Source organism: Melozone crissalis, unplaced genomic scaffold (assembly GCF_028551555.1).
Source record: "Melozone crissalis strain CALT ecotype California unplaced genomic scaffold, PUWL_Pcris_2 ptg000334l_1, whole genome shotgun sequence".
NCBI lineage: Eukaryota > Metazoa > Chordata > Aves > Passeriformes > Passerellidae > Melozone > Melozone crissalis.
In genome coordinates, this window is record NW_026536083.1 from 422806 (window position 1) to 447497 (window position 24692).

General features: G+C 41.2%; 1 protein-coding gene across 1 annotated transcript in view; it reads left to right on the forward strand.

Moving 5' to 3' along the window:
* Positions 1-782: 782 nt before the first annotated feature.
* Positions 783-24692, forward strand: part of LOC128949952 (inositol polyphosphate 4-phosphatase type II-like) — a gene marked incomplete at its 5' end in the record, with an annotated part of 97044 nt that continues 73134 nt past the window's right edge. Inside the window, 5 exons of the mRNA XM_054294845.1 lie at positions 783-821; positions 3939-4018; positions 9213-9324; positions 10936-11008; positions 15833-15980. Of these exons, the coding sequence (XP_054150820.1) occupies positions 783-821; positions 3939-4018; positions 9213-9324; positions 10936-11008; positions 15833-15980 (452 nt within the window). The remainder of the gene's footprint in view (positions 822-3938; positions 4019-9212; positions 9325-10935; positions 11009-15832; positions 15981-24692) is intronic.

Genomic DNA, 24692 nt, shown 5'->3' on the forward strand with positions numbered 1-24692 from the left:
TAATAATAATTAGAAAATATAAATACCTCAGTTGTTGGGCCAGATGTCACTTCTTTGAGGCTGGCACATAGAGCAGCTTTTTAGCATCTTAAAATGACACAGCATTTTTGGTTTGGTGTTGATACTCCATCTTTCTTTTAAGAAACAGATTGCTCTAAGTTATTTCCTCAGCTTCAAAAGGGAAAGATGGGTATCACCAACAAGAAAATGCCAGTAATTTCATTTTCATTCAGGGCGTGAAGCATTTAAAGGTTAATTTTAGATAAAAATATCATGATTGAACATTTTATACTAGCTTTCTGTAGATTTCCAAATGCTTTGGAGTTGCTAATGTATTAGTGTGGAAAATCGAAATGTAAAATTGCATCCATATGAGGACTCCCACAGATTTCTAAAGTATGCTGTCCCTTAATAAATTAATTATAGCATTTTTTTTACTATCTCCAGGCTTTTGTGGAAAAATCAAAGTTCTCACTGTAGGAAATCAAGGGATAAGAGCTGGCTGAGAAAAGCTGTGGTTCTGCTTTGTCAAGTCTTTGTGGTAGCCTTTATATTGGTGCTTTATAACAACATGTATTTAGAATAACAAACAGACAATTAAATTATCTTTACATTAAAGGAGTGTTTCTTTTTGTGCACTAAGTTGCAGCTAGAATAGAAGAATTGAGGGTCACTTTTGAGGGCATGGGAAAAAAAATGAGTCTTTTGCAGAGAGATTTACAGAAGGAGTTTGATTATTTCTTGCCTTTTTTTCCCCTCCCTTCTCTCAGGTCCACACCAGTGTCCTACCTGACCACAAGGAACCAAGAGCAGATGTTGGGGTAAGAAATCATTTTCAGTAATTGATTTTTTTTTTTTCCATCTCATTGGAAGGCACTAACACTCAGTGCTCAACAGGAGCTGAAAAGCTTTTTTAATAGCGAAAGTTTTTGGTGGAATGAATAAAATAATCAAGGCAGGAGTGGCAGTCTCATGGATTGATGTAATCCCATTCACATCTTTTTGAAAACCTCTTTCAACTGAAGCTATCCTGAGACCAGCATAACCCTGTAAAGTCCTTGCTAATATCAAGCAAGCAGTCTGGATGGGAAGTCATTTTCTGAGAGGGCTAAAACCTCATGGATAATATGGGCCCCTGGTGGGAGTGGGAAATGTTGGTCCTGCTCGAGCTGAGTAGAAGAACAAAGCTCACCTGGTGCAGGTGTCAGATCTGTCTGCAAATATGGAAAATGCCTGGAGGCTTCAATTTTTTAGCCTAAGGGTTTGACTTTTCTGCCTTACAAGGGCTTCCTTGGCATGGTTTTCAAGACTTCAGCTAGTGTTTGAAAAACCTGTAGCTTGGCAGCAAGTTCAATCTTAGTGAAATAATCAGTGTGTTTTAGCTTTCCATATAGCTATTATAGAGACTTTTCTCTTTGGCTAGTTGAGATTATTCATCAAACTACTCAAGGCGAGTGTCTTTAGATTTGTGTCTGGAACACTAGCAAAATTCCGAAGGAGCATTACTCTGCGATTAGGATTACAGCACAAATTTTGTTCTAAAGCCTACTTTTCAAACCTTTCCAAGTCATGTGGGCAAAGTTAAATTGGTTTGTAGACTGCCAGTTCAGGCCCCAGGGTGGACTATTGGTATCTGAATCAGTATAGAAAAAGTATTCTCCAGTTTGATATTAGACCCCTTGAACATTAGCATAACTCTCTTAATTTGGGTCATGGGATCATTTGAAATTTTATTTGATTTTGCACATAGCTCTGTGCTGTCAAGCAAAGAATTTCTTTTTTTCTAAATAAGCATATGAATATGAAACAGAGAACTAAGTAGAACATTTTAAGCCGATAAAATCATTCACCTTTAATTTCATGACACAGAAGAAGTAGATCTGATGCTCAGACATGTTTAGTGGGTACAATGACCAAAGCTCTTTGGCTTTATGAGAGAGCAGTGTAGTTGTCTCTTGGCCCTGGTCACTTGAGGATTCTGACTTAGGATTCTTAAATATATTTATGGTTCTATTTTGCTGCAGAAAGAAGCCCCAGGTGACCAAACCTTATATCAGTTTCATTCCAAATAGCCCTCTTCCCCTTTCCAAGCGGTCAGGTTTCAAATACAAACACTCAAATGTCATGAAATGCCAGAATAAAGGCTGCTGTGGAGAGACAGTGCTGTGGAATGCGTTCTTGCAGCATGGAGAAGGATATGCTCTTGGAAGAAGATGAATAATCTGGGCTAAGTGTGTGTGACCACAGAGTTTTAGTGTGGAAACACTCTCACACTGACTCATCCAAAGGAAGACAGAACCACCTGTGTGTTCACTCCAGCAAGGCTGTGCATCACCATGTGTTGCACCTGGATGTCTTTTTTTGTAGAAGTGCCTTTAATTTTGGCATTGAAAACTAACTGTGCTCTTTGCTTGTGTGGCTGTGTTATTTTTCTTCCTTTCTTCCTGTTCATCGCTTCCCAAATTCAATGTTTTTCCAGCCTGCCCTAGACACTCATGTCCTTGTTCCATTGCTGCTTACATGCTGCTTAGGAAATCTAAGGCTGTGCCATTTATGGGAACAAGCCTTACCTCATGACTCAGTTTATTGAACTGCAGACATGCAGTTTGCAGTTTACTAACTGCACTGTGGGTGCTTGCCCAATTTCAGAGTTGGTGTTTGAACTGTACGTTGTGTATGGAAGAAAACTTATCTTAGTGTAAAGCTTTATTGTTTGCATTCAAGCACACAACATCCTGCTGGCTTTCCTGAAAGAAAGCAGGCTGAAGGTTTGGTTTTTTTTTTACCAGAGAAGTAATTCTTCTCAGCAGTGACAAATTCTTTTCTGTTTTCCTTGAAGAGAACATTGCTCTCTGTAGGCAGCCTCTGTTGACTCAGAGCAACTTGATTCTTCTTTCATTTGTATAGCCAAGAATGTATATAATTTAGCCTGGAATTCTAATTTGCCATTCCAACAGTAAACTTAGTGTTATGTAAGAAAAACCAAACTTTGTGCCCTTCTTATTTTTTTTTGCTAAAAATTAAACATAATGTCATGATCTTCTTACAATTTATTTAGAGCAAGTGATGTTGTGTTGTACATTTGAAAGATAAATTGGTAGAAGATGGCTGTTAGTTTCTTGCCCATTGTTCCCAAGGCAAGAATACTACTGCTGGCCAAATTGACAAAATGGGATCTCAGCAGGATATGAGCAGAGGTTAAAAAATAGCCCAAGTGCAAGAGAAGATTTAACCCTTTTTCCTCTTTGTACTTTGTTATGCGTGAAGAGTGATTTTTATAGAAGAAAAAGATACAGTGGTGTAGCCTAATTTAACTTTAGGCATTCTAGTTACATTACCACATTTCTCTGCAATTTTAATGCAGTAAATAAGTTCACCTTACAATGGAAATAGAGGAAAACACTACTTAAAACATTGCCAAGAACTAGAGAAATAAAACATTTCTATTAATAAACTTGTGCTGAACTCAATTTAAGAATGCCTTCCTAGCACATACATTCATATTTTGAATACGTGGATGGTAGTGCCAATGGCTTGAGGAAAAACCATAACAAGAACAACTTTGGTATAACACTGAAAACTTAGCACTTTTTGTAATCCAGAAATTAGAAAAATAGGAAGGAACAGATGCAAAATGCAAATACTGGTACTGAATGAAAATCTTCCTGTGGCTGTACATCTTACAACCTGTTATTTTGTCAGGTTGTTAGACTGTTCTTAATGGAAATGAGAAAGGTTCCTGCCCATAAAACCAAAGTTTTTAACAGTTTACTGATAATCATGCTGCACAAAAAAAATTCTAGAGGATTAAGTATCAAACTGTTATATTGAAATGCAATATTTTTCTTTGTAGCAAAGAAAGATTTTCAAGTGTGTGAGCAAAAGAAATAACAAAAATGAATGAATATGTTATCTTTTCTTTCTGCTTTGATTTGTAGCGAAGCTTCCTGGGCTGTGCAACTTTTAGAGTGGGTGATCTGGTAAAGTCAAAGGAGCAGCAGTTGACCCTCACCCTCAGGTAAGTGTTGTAAATCAGGGTTTTTCTAAGTACTAACCTTTGGCATTTCTCATCCAAAGAATGGCAGCAGAGATAGGGAAGGGTCTGCAGCACGAGTCGAACAAGGAATGGCTGAGGGAGCTGGCATGTTCATCCTGCAGAAAAGGAGGCTCAGCCAGACCCTGTCACCCTCCACAGTTAACTGAAAGGCCATGTTGAGAAATGCAGGTTGGTCTCTTCTCCCAAGAGGTAGCAAGGGAGCTTCCCATGTGCCAGATTAGAAAAGGTCATTTTATACCATGATAACCTATGGAAGAATTGTAGAGAACTTGGCATAGGGAATATTCATTCAAAGTTTCCTTTAGAAAGGAGCATAAAATTGTCAGTTTTGTTTGGTGTGTGTGGTTTAAAGAATTAGCAGTGTACAGGTTTTTTTAGGCACGTTTAAAGAAGGTGGTCCTAATTATTGAAGGTGTCTCCCACATGAAAATGCTTGTGGTCTCCTGAACTCGTTGTATGCAGCTACACTGAGACTGCAGGGGGTGTGATACAGAACTCTAATCAGTGACAGGGTACAGACCTAGGTTGATGAACTCCAGCTTAGTGATCGTAAGAATCTGTTCTTACAGGAATTCAAGTTGTCTTCAGCTCTTTGGGATAAATTTGGTTTCCCTAACTGACATATTGAAAATTTGATCTGGAAGATTGTCTCCAACAGGTGGCACAGTAATTGACAGAACGGAAAGCTTCGGTTTCAGAGTAAATATTTTGTATCTCAGCCATCCAATTTGTAAGCAAAAAGTTAAGATGGAAAACTCATAAGAAATAGATGAAAAAATTGGTTTTCATTAATATTTTTAGTCTTGGTTGCCCTCTTTGTTCAGCTAACACTAAAATACAAATGTACCAATGAAATTTAATTTGCAGACACATTAAATGGTAGGGTTTAGTCAGTTGGATATTTTTTAAGAAAAACATCCTAACCTTTCAAAAGTGGGTTTGTTTTCTGGTTATGACTATTGGGCAGCAGAATGTCAGTAGAAATGATCCACATTTCTTTGATGGCAATTTAACCAGAGCAGTCTACTTATTTAAGCTTGCTTTCCTCTAATTACCCTGCAATATTAGTACCTCTCAGGAGGATAGAGGATATATCAAGGGACTTGTCAGAGCAATAAATTCTATTTAATTCTTGTTGATATTCTTTGGATAGGAGTTTATCAGGGCATGCCTGTGATTGAGATACTCCTTTGTTAGATTTAAAGTAGAGATTTAAGGACCCAGAAATAGCTCTGTGGTGTGCCCTGTAAAGATTGGTGTAATTATAGAATCTGCTTAATTTTTAACTGAGTTTTCTTTTTCTTTTCCTTTTTTTTAGTTATGTTTTTCCTTTATCTTTCTGAGGTACAATGGAACAATATAAAAGTGTTTTCAAAGGAGCATTCTTGTGTTTTTCTGTTATTTTGTGGAGAGCTGGCTTGTGTCTACAAATTCTTACTGCTGACACACAGTGCTCTACTTCCCTTTTTTTCTACCATTGTGCCCAAATAGTGATTAGGGACACAAGTTACAAAACCTCTGCAAAAGAAGTTTTTATTTTGATTGTCCTTTCTTCTCCATAAAGGTGTCCTAAACTGGTGGCCGAGTGTTTCTGGTAGATCTATGCAGTAATCATCAAAACACAAAAAGATTGATTTGCAGAATTACTTCAGTGTACACAACAGGTGTTGGGAGAGGAATTTAGTTATTAGAGATTTGGGATTGCAGTTTTCAATATGGAATTTATAAGAAGAGAGAGGTTTTCTATAGACTTGCATGTTTCATTTTGCAGTGATAACGCAATGTCACTTGCTTCCAGCTTTCTCATACAGTTGTGATGATGAATGGCAAAAAATGGGCTGTTGAATGCAACAGAAGTATTTTTCAGTAGGAGAATGTTTCTTAATATTGAGTGTATGATACAGTGTGTCTGATGAAAAAAATAAAATCACACTTTTTTTTTTCCTTTCTAAATAAGAGCTAGGTATACTGGTTGCTAATTTAGCAATAAAAGCTGATTTTTTTTTTTTTTTTTTTTAGAAGATTGGAGGCAAATGCCTGCTGTTCTCAGTCCATCTTGTTCACTTACTTTTCCATCACTAGCTTGTTACCTTTTTTCTCCCTGGATGCCTTGGTCAGCATTTTATGGCCAGAAGGAGTAAGGTGGGCACAGATTCCTGCTGCTCGTGGTGTTACTGGCTATCTCCTTCCCTCACATTTGGGGGAACTAATACTGACCTGGGGATCCTTAAGGACCTGGGATAGTAGAGAAATCTGTTTCAAATGCAGGTGCTCTGCTGACAGGTATCAGATGAGTGCTGATCCTTGTCCCAGGGTGCCAAAAAATATCAGCAATTTTCCATCTCCATAAGCCAGGTGGGTTTTGTCCCGTGTATGGGCTTCTTATGTTGATGCTGAGTTTATTCTCTTGGCCAGATTCCCCATCCCAACTCGCCCTAAGCAGGTTGTCAAGGTGCAGTCCTTTGTTTTGTGGGGATGTGTCTCCTCACTCATGACTGAAAGCAATTTGGTGCAGGGACCGTCTTCACTGCACCGTGTGAGTGCAGAGTGCCCTTCTCAGCTTTATTAAACTACAGCAAATAAGCTGATCTCATTCTAATGCATTGTGAAGTATCCTAAAACCAATTGATTCCTTATCTGGTGCTGTGTTGAACAGTGTGTCTGTGTGAGACTTTTTACATCTCTACAAGCAAAGGACATGAGGTGTATACATAATGTGTGTGTGTGCTCAATACTGTTAGTGCAAAGTAAAATTATGCAGGGTTTTATCCTACTAAGGTATGATCACTAAGCTTTTTTTTTTTTCCCACTCCGTCACTTCTGTTTCTCTTTTTAAATTTTCTTTCAAATGAAATTTTAATCTCATGGTATTGCTGGAAAGTTTGAAATGCGTGTTTTCAAGTAGCTGAAGACTCTCAAGCACTGCTGGTGTTTTAAAATCAGTCTGACAGTTTTACCCTGGGCATTTACAGAGCTCTTTGTTGATTTGTATGCCTGTAGCATTCAAAAGAAACTTTGGGTTTGGGATTTGTTGATTTTGTTGTTGTTGCCTTTTTCGTTAAAATGTGTCTTCGTATTTCTGTGTGGGAAGATAAGAACTGGAGAAAGGAGTGCAACTACAGTGCAACAAGTCCCACTGTTTAGTTTTATTGTGTTGCATTACCTTCTCTTACAGGTAACACCTGTAACAGATTGTAGTATTAAATATGTATTAGACCAGAACAGGAGTGATTTTGAGAAGAAAATAATAATAAAAAAATATATAAAAGTGGAATTATATCAATCACTGTTTTTAAACCCATACAAAATACATATTGCTCCTTGTGCAGGCAAACAGTGCAATGCTCGTTATCATACTGAGGCCAAGCTTTTAATAATAGCACCAAGGGAAATATTTAGGATTCTAAAGAACAGGAGACAAGGATGAGAAAGTGTAGTTAGCATTTCCATTTTACTGGAGCAACAGGCCCTGTTGGTTTGGATCAGTTCATTTGCTTGGCACTTTGATCGGAACACCTTAAGCTCCTGAAAAATTGTCAGTCTCATAACCACACACTTTGGCTTCTAAAGATATGTGATTTGCTGACATCTGCTGTATTCCCTTTCTGCTGGGGATGCTGCAGTGCATTTGTTGACAGAGCCTAGTTTGGGTGCTGGTTTGACACAAGAAGGAGCAGTCAAGCCACACGGCTGTAGCAACTCCAGGGAAAGTTCTTCATTCAGAAGGCCCTTTCAATATTATTATGTATTTCTGCTCATAATTTGGACACTGAACCCTTACTGCTTTTCTTCTGGATACTTCTTAAATTAATACAGGCTTCTTCAATTGCAAAAATATCTGGAACTGGTTCATTTTTAATAGTCTCTTTATTGTCAGTAATTAATTTGGCTTAGAGCAGATGAAGTTTTACACATGTAAAATATGAAGAATTATGTTTATTTTGCAAGGTTTTATAGAAGACCAGATTTGTGTAGTTGCAAGATGAGTGTATTCTACTGAGTGCATAGTAAAGCCTAATGGTTTTCAAGGAAGATAATTATTTAATTTGAAAGCTTGGGGATAACTATTTTTTGAGACTTTACTGTACGAGCTGAACTTGTTTAATGGGTCCCTTCCAACTCAGCATATTCAATAATTCTGTGGTTTAATGATTTTATGACATTGAAGTTTTCTATGTATTCTTTTTTCTTGATTCATCACTCTTCATTTCCACTGCTCAGAAAAGACACAGTATTGCCCCACACGTATTTGTTTTGATTCTCCTTCCTCGCTGTGTTTTTGTAATTGTGCTGAACTTATTCTCGTCATTTCCTTTTTGCCTATTTTTGCTTGGTGCCTTTTGTTACCCTTTCCTCATTATTATGAAACTATCAGTTACTCTTCTTTCCTTCCTTTAAAAAAAAAAAATCTAGCTGTTCAGAAGAAGTCAGGGAGATAAACTTGGTGCTGTGCTGCCAGTGAAAGCTGAAAAAGCATTTGGTATCTTTCAGGAGTTTAAATCCTTGTTTCTTCCTACAGGAAGTCAGCAATGCTCTTCCCTCGGTGATGTACATCTAAATTATTTGTTTTTGATTAATTGAAAGTAAACTATTTATGGGGATGATAATGAAGGAATTCACCTGTAACTATACTACCATTCCCATATAGTTCAAGAAATGGGATGGATTCTGAATAATTTCTCTGTGGAGGGATTACAAAGGGAAACGTGATATTCAGATTAGCTTCACTGTTTTGGTTTTGCAGGGATTCTGTTAATACACTCTGTCCTTTCTTTGCAGATTGTTAGGAAACAAAGCCATGTACTCTGCATTGGGATTGCAGATCCTAAGTGGAATATTGGTGCAGTGTTACAGCCCTTTATCCAATGGTCCACAAAGAGGATAAGGTCTAGAATGAGAACCTGGCAGTGTTCATGGATTCATGCACCATTCATAGCACTTACCTGTCCTCAGTGTTGTGATGAGAGCTTTCATTGTCCTGAAGAAGTTGCCTCATTGTTGTTAACATTTGGTTTGTGATGGTAAATAGCCAGCTCAGTAGCGGTGGCTGCACTTTACAGAATGGAGAGGGCACTAAATATTTACTGATGTTATTCTAATTGAAAGGATTTGATGCTGCAAGTGACCCGGTGTCATGGGTTGGTTTTTTTCCCAGGACATCTGATGGTGGAAAGACAGTTGGTACCATTGAAGTCAATCTTATGAAGATGGGAGAGCTGGATGAGGGGGAAACAGACCACATCACAGCAGATGCTCAGGATCAAAAGGTAGAAACTCAGTTTATTGCACAAAGTTAATTAGAATGATCTGTTGTACCAGATGTCTAAAATACTAATTACCAAATTGGGTTAAGAACTTAAAACAAAATTTGTGGCGCAAGTGCTGTGTAAACTTATCTCCCTCATCCAAAAAAACCAAATTCATGAAGATGTACAGAGTAATATCCTAACCTGAGTTTCCTAGGCCCTCTCCTTCTTGAAGAAAAAAATAGCTTATTTTTATCTCAACTGAATATATTTGATCACTTCTGATAAAAACTGTCCAGAGAGATGCCATAAATACAGCTTCTTTTTTCCTTGGACAGCTGGTCTGGTTTCTGCCCTTGAAGTCCTGTTTATGTTGATTTTTATGTGCAATCTGTGCCCACAATACTGAAAAGCTGGAAGAATGACAGACAGGCAAAGCAAAGAAGAGGTAAATTCCCTTGCAAAGGGGCAGGTTCATCTGCATTAAATGGGAGCACACAATTTTTGCAGCCAGAATACAACAGTTCACTGCTTAACACTGTGGTGTATCCTGTTCTTCCTGAATAAAAGGAAATATTGCTACAGGGAATGCAGGATTTTTTTGTTTGGAAGTTACATATAAAACTATTTTTTGAGCAGAGGACATTATTTTCAGTATCTTTTCTGCATAGCAAAATCAGTCTGAGGGTAAATTTCACACTTTTTTTTCACTGCTTATCTCAGAGAACTTCAATGCCTTAGATGAGTGTGACCAGTTCCAAAAAAGCAACAAATGCTGTGAAATCTTCCTGACTTTGACCCGTAAAACTTGCACAATATAGGCAACATGAGCTGTTTTTTTCAGCCTTCTCTTTTATTTGGCTTTTCTTCCACTGCAGAATGTGGAATGAGACTCCTTGCAGTTATTGGAGATGTAGTTACTGAGCTCTGTTGGGCCTGGGGGACACAGAAGGCTTTAATAGCAGCTTTCTAGGGGTTTCTAATACTTGTAAAGAGAGACCAGACTCATGACCAATGTATGGTCTTTAAAGGAGTCCTTGGTTTGTACAAATCAGTGGCAACACAGTCTTGGATTATATGTTGATAGTGAGGATGCAATTGTGAGAATGGTGAGTCATTGAATTAATAAAAAATAAATAAGTTTTGAACTGGTGAATCACAAAATCTGAGCACATTTTAAGGACTTTTTTGTGCTTCCTGCTTTTCCCTTGTTTAAAAATTAATGAAGGGTTTTCTTGCACTGTGCATGTGAAAACTGCTTTGTCTAAAGAAACCTCTTCGAAAGTATGGAACTTGTCAAAAATGGTTTTAAACTAAAGTGCCTTATTTTTATAGTAAAACGTATTAAGCTAAACTATTACTATCTCTCAACATTTCTGCCATAATACTGGTAGGAAACATTTCTGTTTTGTTATGGAACAGCTGATCATATTTTTTTCATTTTCTTGGCTATAATTCTGATTGTGTTTCAGTATCTTGGAACAGAAATATAAAGAAAAATGTAAATTCTAAGTAAGACTTTGGAAGTTTGTATTATTATCACTCATGGTTTTCAGCCTACCTTTTATAAACTGCCATGGATTTATCTCAGACCCCCTGAATGTGTCACATCTGTATTGTATTTTTTTGCAGTGTGCATTGGTTCGTGAGTGTACAGCCACTGAGGGCATAAGTGGGAAGGACAACCTGCCTTCCTTAAATGCAGGTAAGAATTCCAATATCTGTAAGAGACAGCTCTTGCAACTCCACCTCTGGTCCTGTAGAAATCACACAGATTCGTGGCAGAGCTCATCAATGTCTCTTCAAATGCTGCACAGATGTTCAAGTTCAATATTTTAGTGTTTTATACATGTTTGGCATTATCATTTCACGGAGAAGTTTGAATAAGTGTGTGTCAATTGCGCTTTCTGAAGCAGTGCTGAAATCTCCATCTCCTGCATCTTTACTGTTCAGTGATTTTCAGTGACTAAAAATCACTGTCAGTGACTTCCATGGGCATGGAATTACCATCATTAGTTTCTGTTGTGTCATTGCACGGCATTCTGTAAAATAATTCTGCATTATTTGTAAGTGAATACCCAGGACAATCAATCTCTCTCATTCATAACTGGTGAAGTGGCAGTTTCAGATTGATCTGGAAACTGTCTGTCCTAGAATGAAGGGAGCTGTTGGCAAGGCATTCTCAATTCTAGGCCAGCTTGGGCTTGAGTGCATGGTGTTAAACTAGATCTGTTTTTCTTTCATTATCTGAGGAGTATTACATGCTGATGTGCTGTGCCATAAAACCTTTATTAGCCCGAGTTTATGAATCTCCATTACTCGGCAATAACAATGTCACAAATAAGTTATATGGGTCATCTAAAACCACAGCACTGTCAAGAATTCTGTGTTTGCTACATACCGTTGAGGAGGAATGTTACCAAACTTTTACAACTTTTTAAAATCTTTCTTGAAACTTTTTAATCTGATTTCTCTGATAGGGCAGACTTTCTGAATCTGCTTTGCAGTCTGAAGGAAGCCCTAAAAACTGCCAAAAATTAAGTTCTTCCATATGTGTGTGAATATTGCATTTTTTTTCTGTGAGTTGTTGAGATTAGATCAGAATCAGAAAAAATATGTTCTAGAGAAATACCATTTATTTTCATCAATTCAAAGTGAGAAAGATGTTAATTGAGAATTTCTGAATGTGCCGGAGCTACATCCGGCTCCAGAAATTCCTGAACTGGAAATAGCTGGAGGCATGGAGGGTATCCTGTGTCTCCAGGTGTGTATTTATGGCTTTTCTTGGGCACAAGATACAGAGGCCAGGTGAAGGATTTCATCTAGCCCAGTGCAGTTCTTTGGTTGTGATTCTGTATGTCATCCAGATTAGTGAGACTTGAAGAAATGACATTTCTGCCAGAGAACGATGCTGATTCACAACAGATTGTTTTCTGTTTGTTGCCTCCCTTGTATAGGTCTGATTGGGGTTTTTTGTTGACTTCTTTTGTATAGGAAAATGCTGTAGGTTGTGAATATGTTTTGTTGGAACTTCCAAGGTAGATGTCAGTTTTAGGAATATTGAAGTCTCGATCAATTTGTCAAGAATATTTCCATGTGATTCTACAGTGTATCTAGGCAGCGTTTTCACATTTGTTATTGTCATATACAAACACAATATAAAACCAAAGCCCACCCAACACTACTCGGGTTTATAAAGTTATAAAGTCAAACACACCTTGAAGAGCTTTTTTTTTTTTTTTTTTTTGTCATTTTTTGGGTTGTCAGGCTTTTTTTAAAGAATTGAGGGGAAAGAGGTGCATATGCAAGAAATGACAGCATGCAGGCTATTGGGAAGAGTTTGCACTCACAGGAAGTTTTTCTCAGATAAATAATTAGTCTTCAGTCTGTTTCCTGTATTTGTGACTTTCTCTTCTCGTGCAGCATCACCTCCACTTTCCTGCTGACATGCTGTGCTCATACAGAACTGCCCCCAGAACAGTACGTTTTCCATATACATTCATATTTAGTTGACGTGTATGCTGCTGTAAAGCTTTCTGGTATTTTCTTGTTGTTTATCAGGCCTTCAAAATGATGAAACTGAAAAAAAAAGCTGCCTCTGTGAATCCTTAAGCTTGTAGGCATAGAAGCATGCTGGCATTCTTGTGAAATTTAAATCCTAGGATAGGGAACTCTCAGCCCTCCAGTGAGTTATGAGATGCTTGTTGAGCGAGTGGGAATAAGCAGTGTGTTTCAGAGCCTTATCACTATTGCTTCTATACCTCCAGAGACTGAATTTACGTCTCAAAATTCAGTTACTTATTTATAATGCTGGAGAGTTTGCCAGTTGTTTACATGTAAACAAATTGCATTCTAAATTAAAAAAGAAAGATAAGAAAAGTAATTGAAATTAAGCAAAATTAGGAAAGCTTTAATTATTATTCCTGAGGTAATACACATCATATTCCTATGCTACAAAGAAAGATATAAATAGGAACACTGTTAGCAAATTAATATATGGCAAAGATATGCTTTGATCTGTGTTCAATAGGGAATGAAAATAAAACCAGAGTATTCAATCTTTTATTATTTTTATTGTACTTTCAGGGGAAGCAATGTGAAGGATATTGCATGGAATAAAAAGCACAGAGGTTCTTCATATTAAAAATGACAATGTCCAAAAATATTCATGGGTAAATATATGGCATTGGCTTTCAGGCTTGATGCTGTGGAGAAAAGCTTTTAAAACAGAGTTTTCTCTTTTTTAACCACTGCAGTTCATGTGGATTTTGGGTTTTCTTCAATGCCTCTCATGATCACTGTCTGAGTACAGCAAGGATTATCTTTATGAAACTTCCACTCATTTTAATCACTACTTTTTATGAAAACCAATTCTAGTCTCACCCTTCTTATTGTACATGCCCTCTAGAATTTGGTTCTAGACAACTTGTTACAGGTAGAAATTAATTATTGTTGCAGTTGGAGGGGAAGATACTTCTGAGATTTTTATGGAGTTGCATGCCTTCAGTAGTTCTGTTTATAAGGAAAAAACATCAAGTACTTATGCAGCTTTTATTGGCCTTAAATCTTAAGCTTTAGCAATACTGCATATTGGGATTATTTGGGAAAAATGCCCAGGCTTTTTTTGACTTTGTAAATGAAATTTTCTTCTTAAACCCATGGATTTGACCATTTAAAAAACTTACAACACACTTGAGATTATCCCCATCTGAAAATTCAGACCTGAATCAAAGACCTGAAGATGAAGCCAGTACCTGGAGAGGAGTTTAATAATTCTAGCCACAATAAAAGTCACAACTTTGAATCCATATTTTTAGTGTTCTTTGTCCCTTGGTGCAGTTGTGATGGGTTTTCTGGGCTTTGTTTTACTTTGTGATGGTGGCAACATTGGGGAGATGGGAGGAAAGAGATTTTTCAGATACATATTTGCATTAGGTTCTCACAGATTAATGTGCATTTTTCAGTGTAGTCGATTCTGAGTGTGAATTTAAGGGCTGCTCTTGGAAAAAATCCCTTGATAAACTCCTTAGGAAGTAGATATAAAAAGGTAAAATAAAGAATCTTTTGTGTCAGGGGCATCATCATTTAAAATGTCCAGGTAATATGCTGATCGGGGGGCACAACAGAAAAAACAGTACCAACTCAAAATTATCATCTGGTTTGGCAGTTTTCTGTTTAAGGCCAGACTTGAATTAGCCCTTGAATTAGCCCTTAGTTTCCTGAGGTTTGAACATTGAGATATTTTGGGTATTGATAGTAAAGAAAAATTGCTCTTTTTAATATGTCAGAGAAATTAAGCATCTCTTTCGCTTATTTCACAATACTGAGTGAAAATTTAGTTTTTGAAAGTAAAATCACTAAGAACTAAAGGCAAAATTACTCTAAAAAGGCTCATAAAATGACAATAAAATGGCAAGAAGTGCTTATAATGTACTGTAATTAAGAAATAGTTGGCTTCTGATTGTAAAGGCGTAAATTATAACATCTGTATTGTCTCACCCTTCCCAAGAGATTGAAAATAGAATAAAAGTTTTTTAAGACTCGGTTGCTCCATCTCTGGATCAGAAAAGGGCATAATCCAACAACAGTTTTTCATCCAAGATTGCTGATGAAAGACATCTCAGTGGAGTGATGGGAATATAGAGCAGTGCGACCACTTAAACATTGCTCCTTTCTTCGGGTTGCAAGCAGTGGGTTTATTATCAGTGTATTTAAATCTCTGGTCTTCTTTTAGGCCTTTCCTAAAGGATATTTGTTAAAAATCCTGATTGCTTAGATAGACAAGGCAGTTTGGGTACCTTTTATTTTTAATTCTCTATAAATCAGACTACATAAACATTAATGGTGTCTGTGAAATGTCTGTTAGTAGCTGTCACTGTTAGTAGCTGTCACTCATTCCAAGTCAAGTGATGTTCTTATGTCACATTGCAATAGTGATCTGAAAACTGTGTGTGTAACATATCGACAGGGCTGTTATATTTATTTCTATGTAGTGGCAGTGTCTTGACCCCATCAAAGTTCCAGGTAACTCTAATATGTTCAAGTTTCCTTTAATGCAGAAGCACACCTCCAATTTGCATTAATGATTTGTGTGTGCATGTCCAGGGGAAGATGCAGCTGAACCCTGAGTCCTGTGCAATTTATTGGAATTGTGAGTGGTGCTGGCAAGCTGTGGTGGTGGCTGTACTGAGTTCATTGTTCATTTGTGCTCTCTGGTTTTCCTAACTCCAGCTGAAATGCAAGAAAAGAGAGTCTGATTGACATTCTCACTACTTTGAAGACCTAAATTCAAAAGTTAGCTACTCTGCTGGTAAAATGCGATTTATTGATGTACTAGTAATACTTTGCCCTCCACATGCTGGTATAAAAATGAAATAGATATTAAATGTTTTTAGTGGAATTTTAATGATACTAAAATTAATTTTGTAAGCTAGGGGGAAATAATATAATAATTATGCAGGTTATTGTCATAAATGTTTGGACTCATATAAGCACATGAAAGCAATGATATTATTTTTGCTCTTTGCAGTGTTGAGAAACCCTGTTTGTAAGTTGTATAGATTCCCTACTTCTGACAACAAGTGGATGCGGATCCGGGAGCAGATGGCTGAGACCACCCTCTCCTTCCACGTTCCTAAAGAACTAATAAATCTGCACATAAAGGAGGACATGAGAAGGTAAGGAAGAGGCAGCAATATAAATTATATTTTTCTGACTTTGAATCATGCAGACGAGGAGCTAAAATATATTTATTTGTAGTATGAAATGGGCACTTTTATAGCTGCTAAGAATTTACAGCTGTAACTGAACAGAATTGATTGCTCAATAGGACTCCAGTGACCTCATAAGTTCTGAGCAATGAACTGTGCTAAAGTGCAGTCATGGCTTTAAACCTGTTAGCACCACCGTTTGATTAACAATTTAAATATTCTGGAACATTAGCATTTTATAAAGGATCAGAAAATGACAGGGGGCTGAGCAACATTGTGCTGTGTTTGGCTATGTGTCTGGGTAGAGTTAATAACATAGACAAACATTATGCCATGAAAAATGACAAGTTTATAGTGAATAAAGGAGCAATGAGGATAAAATGGACATTCCTTTAGCTAATCTAAATTAGTTGGCATAAGAAAAGGATTCCAAAGTAATGTTTGTTTGAAACCCTAACGTTTGGCCTCATAACCCAGAGAGATATCTGAGAATCATAACAATGTGTATGGCCTGGAGAAAAAGGAGAATAGAGAACACAGGTGTCCCAAAAGCCTTTGAATGTCCAATTTGCCATTGCAGTGATTAAAATGGAGCCTGTCCTTGAACCCTTGTAAGCTGTGCTGATAAAATTTGGGGAAACATCTTTTTAAGTAACCCAGGGCTACCCTGAAGACAGTGCCTCCTTCTTCTTCCAGCGATAATGGATGATGTAGAAGATATTGCCTCCTTCCTCATGCAAGTTACTTAACACATAGATGGGCAGCTGGTCTCATGTGTAAGAGTGATGCTGGGACCCAGTGCTGCATTCCAAAGCCATCCTGTGCGCTTTGAGGAAATTCCTTCCTGTTGTGTCACATCCCAAAACAACCTGTTGTGGCTGTTTGTTCTGCAGTATCAAGCTTCTTTTCCTTTTTTTATTTACCCCATCTGTTGCTTCCCTGTGATGTTTATATGCCAATAGAACAGCATGTGGGAGGCTGGAATCTTGATTTTAATAAAGTCACTGGACTGATACATCCTTATGCATGGTGATGATGGGTTATAAAATTCCTATGAATTGTTATAATAGTTTATTTTATTCATTTAGTACTGTGTTTAGGCATTTATGGCCTCATCTTGTTTGAGAATACTTATGGGCAAGGTTTTTGCAGTAAGCAATAAAAATAGATTATACTGAGTCTCACAGTTCATGCACTTCCCATATTTTCATTTGCCTCATGGGTAAGTGCCTTTTAAATGTTAGAGGATTACTTGAACCACTTTTACTACTTCTGCATTATTCTCTCCAAAGGCATAATACAAGTAATAGCCCTTGTTGTTGTATCATATTATAGAATTCACCTCCCTGGACAAACTCCTAGTAAGAATTCACCATGGTGGGGTTTTCTCTTCACCAAAATAAAGATTTGAAAAAGAAACAGAAGTAACAGTGGCACAAAGATTGAGATAAGTGCCTCTGATTTTCCTGACTGCCGGTGTGGTTGAGCTGTTCAAGCCTAGTTGAAAGTGTGGGTGTGAAAGAAAGAGACCAAGTGATTGATGCAGTCTGGAGGAGGAGATAAGACTAACCAAAATGAGCAACACTATGTAGAATACCAGCAGATGGTGGGAACAGGAGCATCTGTGTCATCTACCATCATATAAGAGTGTGAGTTGGAGCTTCTGCTTTGTCTGGCCTTTCTTTTTCAAGAAAAGCAATTGTGGAGATGTGTGTTCTTGTGGAGTCCTTACACTTGTAGTCTAGTAGAACGTGTGAGGAGGATGCTGCTATATTCGGTGTGGGCTCAAGTATTCTTCTCTGTGTCTTTTCCCCTCTGTTAGTATAAAAGGATAAATATTTCTGTCTCAGAAGCCACTTATCATACTCAGCCTGTTTCATTTTTTTTATTGTGGCTTCAATATAGTCAGGCCTGAAGCAATTATCTATAAAAATGTGCCAGTAAGTGTTAATGCTATTCAGTATTCATTAAAAATTGTAGTTTAAATTCCCTTTTCTCGCCATCTTGAGATTGATTGTCTCTTGATAAAACTTCAGTGTTCATTGTTAACCAAACCCTTTCATTTATTGACATGATGCTTTGAAATTTGTAACTTCTAACAGTATTTGACTTTATTTTAACTTTAAGGGAAAGAATTTAAAGCAGGAATGGAAGCAAAATGATCTTAAAGTAGGAAGGGAGAAACAAGTTAAATTTACCTTATAATTGTCTACACTTTTGTATAATAAAAAGTGTAGTGGATAGAAATTTAAAAGGAACTTAAAGTTTTCATCTCTTAGGAACCATATAAAATCGTATCATGGCTTTGCAAATCCCAGTCTATTCTCCTCACATGCATAGGAAAAGAGGCTTTAAAATAATTTTAAATGTATTTGTTGCCATTTTTGGGGTGGGTAGTTTGCTCATGGGGTTCTGGTGGGGTTTCTTTTGTCTCTTTTTTCTGCTTTGTTTTCTCTTTTTCTGTTTCTAAACAACTGTTCAGGGCATGCAAAGGTAAGCACAACTCACATTGAAGTTTTTAGTTGCCTGTCGGGTCAGGCTCACCAAAACTTGAAATAATTTTGGGAAATTCTGTAAGGAGACAAAAATTGCAACTGTTTTCAAGAGAGTCTAAAATGAGATTATTAGTAGAGAAAGAAAAACATGCCTTTTTTTTTTCTTTTTTTTCTTTTTTTTTTCTTATTGACTCCTCCGTAATAATTATTTGCCTGGTTTGGAAACAACAGAGTGAAAAAGCTATGAGTATTTTATTTCTGGAGGGAATGTTATATTGTTTGTCTGGAGTTTATTGCCTATATATCACAGAAGCATATCTTGTAGCAAAGAAAAATGAGAGTAATTTTATCTGATTCTGTTCTTTAAAAAAAAAAAAAAAAATTGAAGTGGTTATCCATACATTTTAAAGTGAACTTTGTTAGGAAGAATAATTCCTGTGCTCCTTTCCTTAGAAGCTTCTAAACTTCCATTATGTATGAATGATTGAGTCATATCCCAAAGCTATAGTTTATATTTACTCCAAAGCTCCTGTTTGATAAATATTCAGAATTTTTAAGCTGTTACAATATTACAGAAGTTTTGCAAATATAATCTGCAGAAATGTCCCCTCTTGTTTTGAATCCTGTTAAGCTCTTTGCTTCTGATGTGTTGTAGTGTGTTTTTAAGTTTCTTGTTTTGTTCCCCCATTTTAGGTATTATTCTCTCCCTGTTCTTTGTAAGATGGTTCTTCCCCCTCCAGTTTTCCCGCCACAGAGTCTTTGGCAGTTATGTTACCACGGTTACCCCTGCCCCCCTTATTTGTCAATCTCCCAAGTTACATAACTGCTCCTCCCTTATCCCACCATATAAGTAAAGTTTTCCTCCTCCCTGGGCCCAGTCAATCACCCCCCACTCCTCCCTGCTTTCGAGAACATTCTTCTCTCTGGGGGTCATAGTTGGCTGGCGTCCCAGGGCCCCTCCTTTGTTCTATGTTTATTGGATAAGTTCTTGTGTCAGTTTTCTTATGTACCTCCCCACATGTTCCCCTATTGGTTAGCTGGGCTTCCCCTCCCGTCTCCACCCCTTCCCTGTAAAACTCTGTCTCCCCCCCGTGTTCGGGGCCATTTTGCTGTGGGTTTTTCCACCTGTTGGTTTGCCCTGTGCTGCCTGTGGGCTCTTCAATAAACCGACGTTTTACCCCCAGCAAGTGGTCGCCTCCTCTCTCGTCTCGTCCAGCGCGAACCCAAGTCCGCAATCCAGCCCAGCCCGAGGCCAGGACGCCAAGGGGGGCTGGCCTCAGATGCGCAGGGGCGTCGGCCGCTTTACCCCTTCAGCTAGCCGGACTTAGGGCCGTGTACGCCCTCGCGCAGTTTGCCGTCCAACGTGGGGGCCGACGAAGTGGACTTTTGACCACGGACTGGACCCTGCGGAGTTGGGATTTACTTACCCTCTGGACGCCAGACTACCCCGGGTAGTAGCAGGCTTCGTTTTAGAAGCAGCGCTCCCCAGCGGAAGGGAGTCGGGACTCCTCGCACCCTCAGAGGACGACTCCCCGAGACGAGTGACCTTCGCCTGGTTTTTTCTTTGTCGCCGCAGCAGGATTGGTGAGTTCGGGCCCCGTCCTGGGGACTCTCCGGCTTCCCCTCTGCCTTTTTAACTTTCCCTAGGGGTATATGCCCTGCGTTGGGGACCTACCCCCCCGCCTTCTCTCCTTGAGGTTTTTCCTCGTCCCCGCGCCGTTTTTGTTTTCTCTTCCTTTTGGGTGCCGGATTTCCCCAGACGTGGGGCCGCACCCATCACCCAATCTCTTTTTCCCTCCGGCTGTTTACCCAGACTTTGGGGCAGTGGGGGGGGCAGGGGCCGGCGGCAGGCGGCTCATTGTTTAAGTTCTCGTTGTTTCCCGGGCGTGCGGTTGCGTCATCAGAGGATTTTCCCCCTTTCTAGCGGTAGCAGTTTCTGCTCTAGAAAGGCGCAATGGGTGCCGGCTTGGGAAAATCCCAGAAGGAGGTTTATTATGTTGTGAAGGGTTTGTTGCTTGGGGGTGGTCAGAAAGCCCGCAAGCAGGAGTTAAAATGTTAAGTGGGTATTTTCTAGGTTTCCCGAGGTCTCCCCGGAACGCGTAAAAGAGCCGCGGTTTTGGGCAGCCGTTGTGGCAAAATTAGAAGAGGCCATAAATTCCGGGGAGACAAAACTAGCCACCGTGGCGTATTGCGCGCGCAGAGTTCATGCGACACTCGGCGTGCCTGTGGAGCCTAAGAAATGTCCCGCGGTTTCTGGTTTGTCCCCTCGTTCTCCTCGTTCAGTTGCCCTTGTCCCCCAAACCTTTCCCTCGTCCCGTAGGCATGAGCCCTCGAGGGGGATTTTGAGGGCCGACCAGAGGCAGGGGGTCCATCCTGCCCCTGCTCCCCCTCGACCGGCTCGGCCTCCCCCTTCGAGGAGCCCTGGCCAGGCTCCTTCTCTTCCCTTACCCTCTACCCCGGTCCCCAAGTCCCCGGTTCCAAACCCCAAAGTTGTTCGGTTTTGCGACGACCCTCAAAAGGGGTCCCTTGGTGCCCGAGATGGCGGGGCCACGCGGCCGCTCCCGCCAGGGCTCTTTCTTCTCCTCCTAACCCTTTCCTCCCTAATGCTAACCCTTTCCTTCCCCTGGACCGAACCTCTTTTTCGGTTGTCCCTCCCCCATCTCTTTCCTCTGCTCCTTCCATTTCTCCGCCCTCCGATCCTCCGTCGGCTCCTCCCCAGGTTCCTCCCCCAGTTCAGCCCCCTGTTTACTCCTCCCCTGCTCCACCTTCATACTCTGCTCCGCCTCCGAACTCCACCCAGGGGGCGGAGAGGGGCGGTGTGCCGCGCCCACTCCCTCGCCCTGCCCCATTGCCAGACTCCGCCTCAACCTCCTCCAACTCCGGTTCCCACGCTCCCCCTTCCGGTTCTCACGCCTTGTGTTCGGGGTGGGGGGGGATGGATGACTGGAAGCCGGGGCAGGCGCCTTTATTGGAAGCCGCTCCGGTTACGTACCACCTCAGCGGGGAGGGGAGCTCTCAGGCCCAGTGGGTGCCTTTAGCACAGGCCCGGATTAAGAAACTGTGCAAGGCGCAGAAGGACTACTCCCGCGGGTCTGAATACTTCCGGGGTATGCTCCGGAATGCCCTTGCACAGGGAGATTTGGTGCCGGCGGACCTGAGGGCCCTTTTCTCTAGTTTAACAAGACCCATGGAGTTTAGGGTCTGGGTGGGGGAATGGAGGAGGGAGATAGTGGAGGTTCTCCCGATTCTTTGGGGGAATCCTTCAGTGTCTCATGACGCGGACGGTTTGGCAATTTCCCAAGAATATCTTTTAGGCGAGGGACAGTGGGCAGAGGGGATAGCTCAAGCAAAGGCCTTGTTCTCGTCTCAGCTTGTAGAGACCGCTAAGGCAGCAGAGCGGGCCTTTTATAAGCTAGAGGTGATGACCTCCCAATGGGAGGACGATGAAGTCCGGCAGGGGCCGCAAGAGCCTTACATGGTTTTTATCGAGCGCCTCTACAGATACGTGGAGGCGCAGGCGACCGGGGACGACGACAGGGAGAAGATGCTCTGGAGGATGGCGTATAGCAACGCCAACCTAGAGTGTCGGAAGGCCATCAGGAGGCTCCCTCGAAGTCCCCGGCCCACGGTGGAGGCCATGATAGAGGCCGTGGTAGGCCAGGTATCCTTACCATCGCGGCCTAAAAGAGCCTCAGTGGCTTTTGCGGAGGACCCCGAACCGGACTTCTTTGATATAGAAGCTGCCCCCGTTGCCGGGCCCCCAACACCCGGGTCCGGCAGAAGATCAACAGCCACCCACCCCTGCCACCTCTGTGGCAAGACAGGGCATTGGATGCCTCAATGCCAGATGCGATTAGATTATTTGGAGTATAGAAGGAAGCGGGAAAAGGAGGAGAGTAAGGGCACAAAAAACTAGGCCTGGAGCGCAGCCCCTCCCTGCGCGAAGACAAAAATGCGGCAGGCCACTTAACAACAAGCGGGGAGGGAGGAGACGACAGAGAGCTGCCGTACACACTGCCGGATTTGTCTTACTTAGTACCAGACTTGACCCATACCTGTGGTATTCAGCCTACACCTGCGCTTGACACCATGTCCTCTGTCCCTACAGGCTGCAGCTAACTAGGGACTTCTATCTCCCTAGTAGTGACATCCAGCTGGTGTCTGTCGACCTGCAACACCCGGGTCGCTGGAGGAAACTTGGACGTTGCAGGTGGACAGTCGTCGGGGACACAAAGCACACACCGCGAGACATTCACATCATCCCTGGTCTAGTAACTACCGACCGGGACCGTTTCGCGGTAGGGCTGTACTGTGTCCGACCCCCACTCTTCCTCCCTAAGGGACAGATCATTGCCCAGGCTATTCCGGTTCCAGATAAAGATAATTGGAAGAACTCCGTGGAGAAGACATCGCCTCCGACAGTAGCCTGGGCACAGCTGGTGGGGAGGGAGAAGCCCCGCCTGACTTGTCAGCTCTCGTTGGGAGGGGACAGAAAGATCGTGAGGGGTCTTTTGGACACAGGTGCGGATGTGACGATCATTCCCTCTCGGGAGTGGCCGTCACATTGGGACTTGCAAAGCGCTGCGGGCACAATCTCAGGTGTTGGGGGCCTTCAATTGGCCAATCAATCCAAGAGCATTGTGCAAATTAAGGGGCCCGATGGGCAATTGGCCTCTATATGCCCATTCGTTTTAGATTATACCGAGCCTCTCTGGGGAAGGGACCTACTAGCCCAGTGGGGAGCCAGAATTGACCTCCCAAAGGCTCCCCAGGTTTTTCGGGCAGTGGCCACTGAGGAGCGCCAGACCTGGAAGCTGAATTGGCTGTCAGATAAACCAGTACAGGTCTTGCAGTGGCCACTCAACAAGCAAAAATTAAAAGCGCTCAATGAGCTCGTTCAGGAGCAGTTACTGAAAGGCCACCTGGTGGAGACAATGTCACCTTGGAACTCCCCAGTGTTTGTCATTAAGAAGCCTAATAAGGACAAGTGGCGGCTCCTGACTGACCTCCGCCAAATTAACAAACAAATAATGGACATGGGTCCTCTTCAGCCAGGGATGCCTTCCCCAGCAATGCTCCCCCAAAACTGGAATTTGGCAGTTATAGATATAAAAGATGGTTTTTTCCAGATTCCCCTGCACCCAGACGATGCCCCGCGCTTTGCGTTCACGGTTCCATCCATTAACCGTGAGTCCCCAGCCAAGCGCTATCATTGGCGAATGCTTCCGCAAGGCCTAAAGAACAGCCCTGTGATCTGCCAATGGTATGTCGCTTTGCTGCTGTCACCCATACGTACAGCCCTCGGGGATGCCGTCATCATTCACCATTACATGGATGACATCCTCGTGTGTGCACCCGACCACAGTCTGCTTGCCCATGCGCTTGACCTGACAACCAATGCGTTGGTTGCTGCAGGGTTCGAGCTCCAGCAGGACAAAATTCAGCGGATGCCACCTTGGAAATACCTGGGCCTCGAAATCACAAAGCGGACCATTGTTCCGCAGGAATTGGCTATTAGGACAAAAGTCCAGACCCTAGCGGATGTCCATCAGCTGTGTGGGTCTTTAAATTGGGTGAGACCCTGGCTAGGCATTTCAACTGAAGACCTAGCCCCCCTTTTCAATTTGTTGAAAGGGGGAGAGGGGCTGAGTTCCCCTAGGGCTCTCACCCCAGAGGCAGGGGTGGCTTTGGAGAAGATACAGAAAGTTATTTTGGCCAGGCAGGCCCACCGTTACCATCCGGGCCTGCCGTTCAAATTTATTATACTGAGAAAATTGCCACATCTCCCTGGCGTGATACACCAGTGGGACACCAGTGTAAAGGACCAGGGGCTGGGTGACCCCCTCTTAATTATAGAGTGGGTGTTTCTCAGCCACCATCGGTCCAAAAGAATGACACGGCCACAGGAGTTGGTAGCCGAACTGATCCTCAAAGCAAGATCGAGGATCAGGGAGCTGGCGGGGTGTGATTTCGCATGCATACATATCCCAATTAAATTAGAATCAGGACAACTCAAATTAAAGACCTTTGAAGAACTGCTGCAAACGAATGAATATCTTCAGTTTGCATTCGACAGCTACACCGGGCGCATCGCAGTAGATCGGCCGGCCCACAAATTATTCAATTCGGAGTTTAAATTATCGCTGAAAAAGGTTCAGAGCAGGAAGCTGCTGGATGCCTTGAC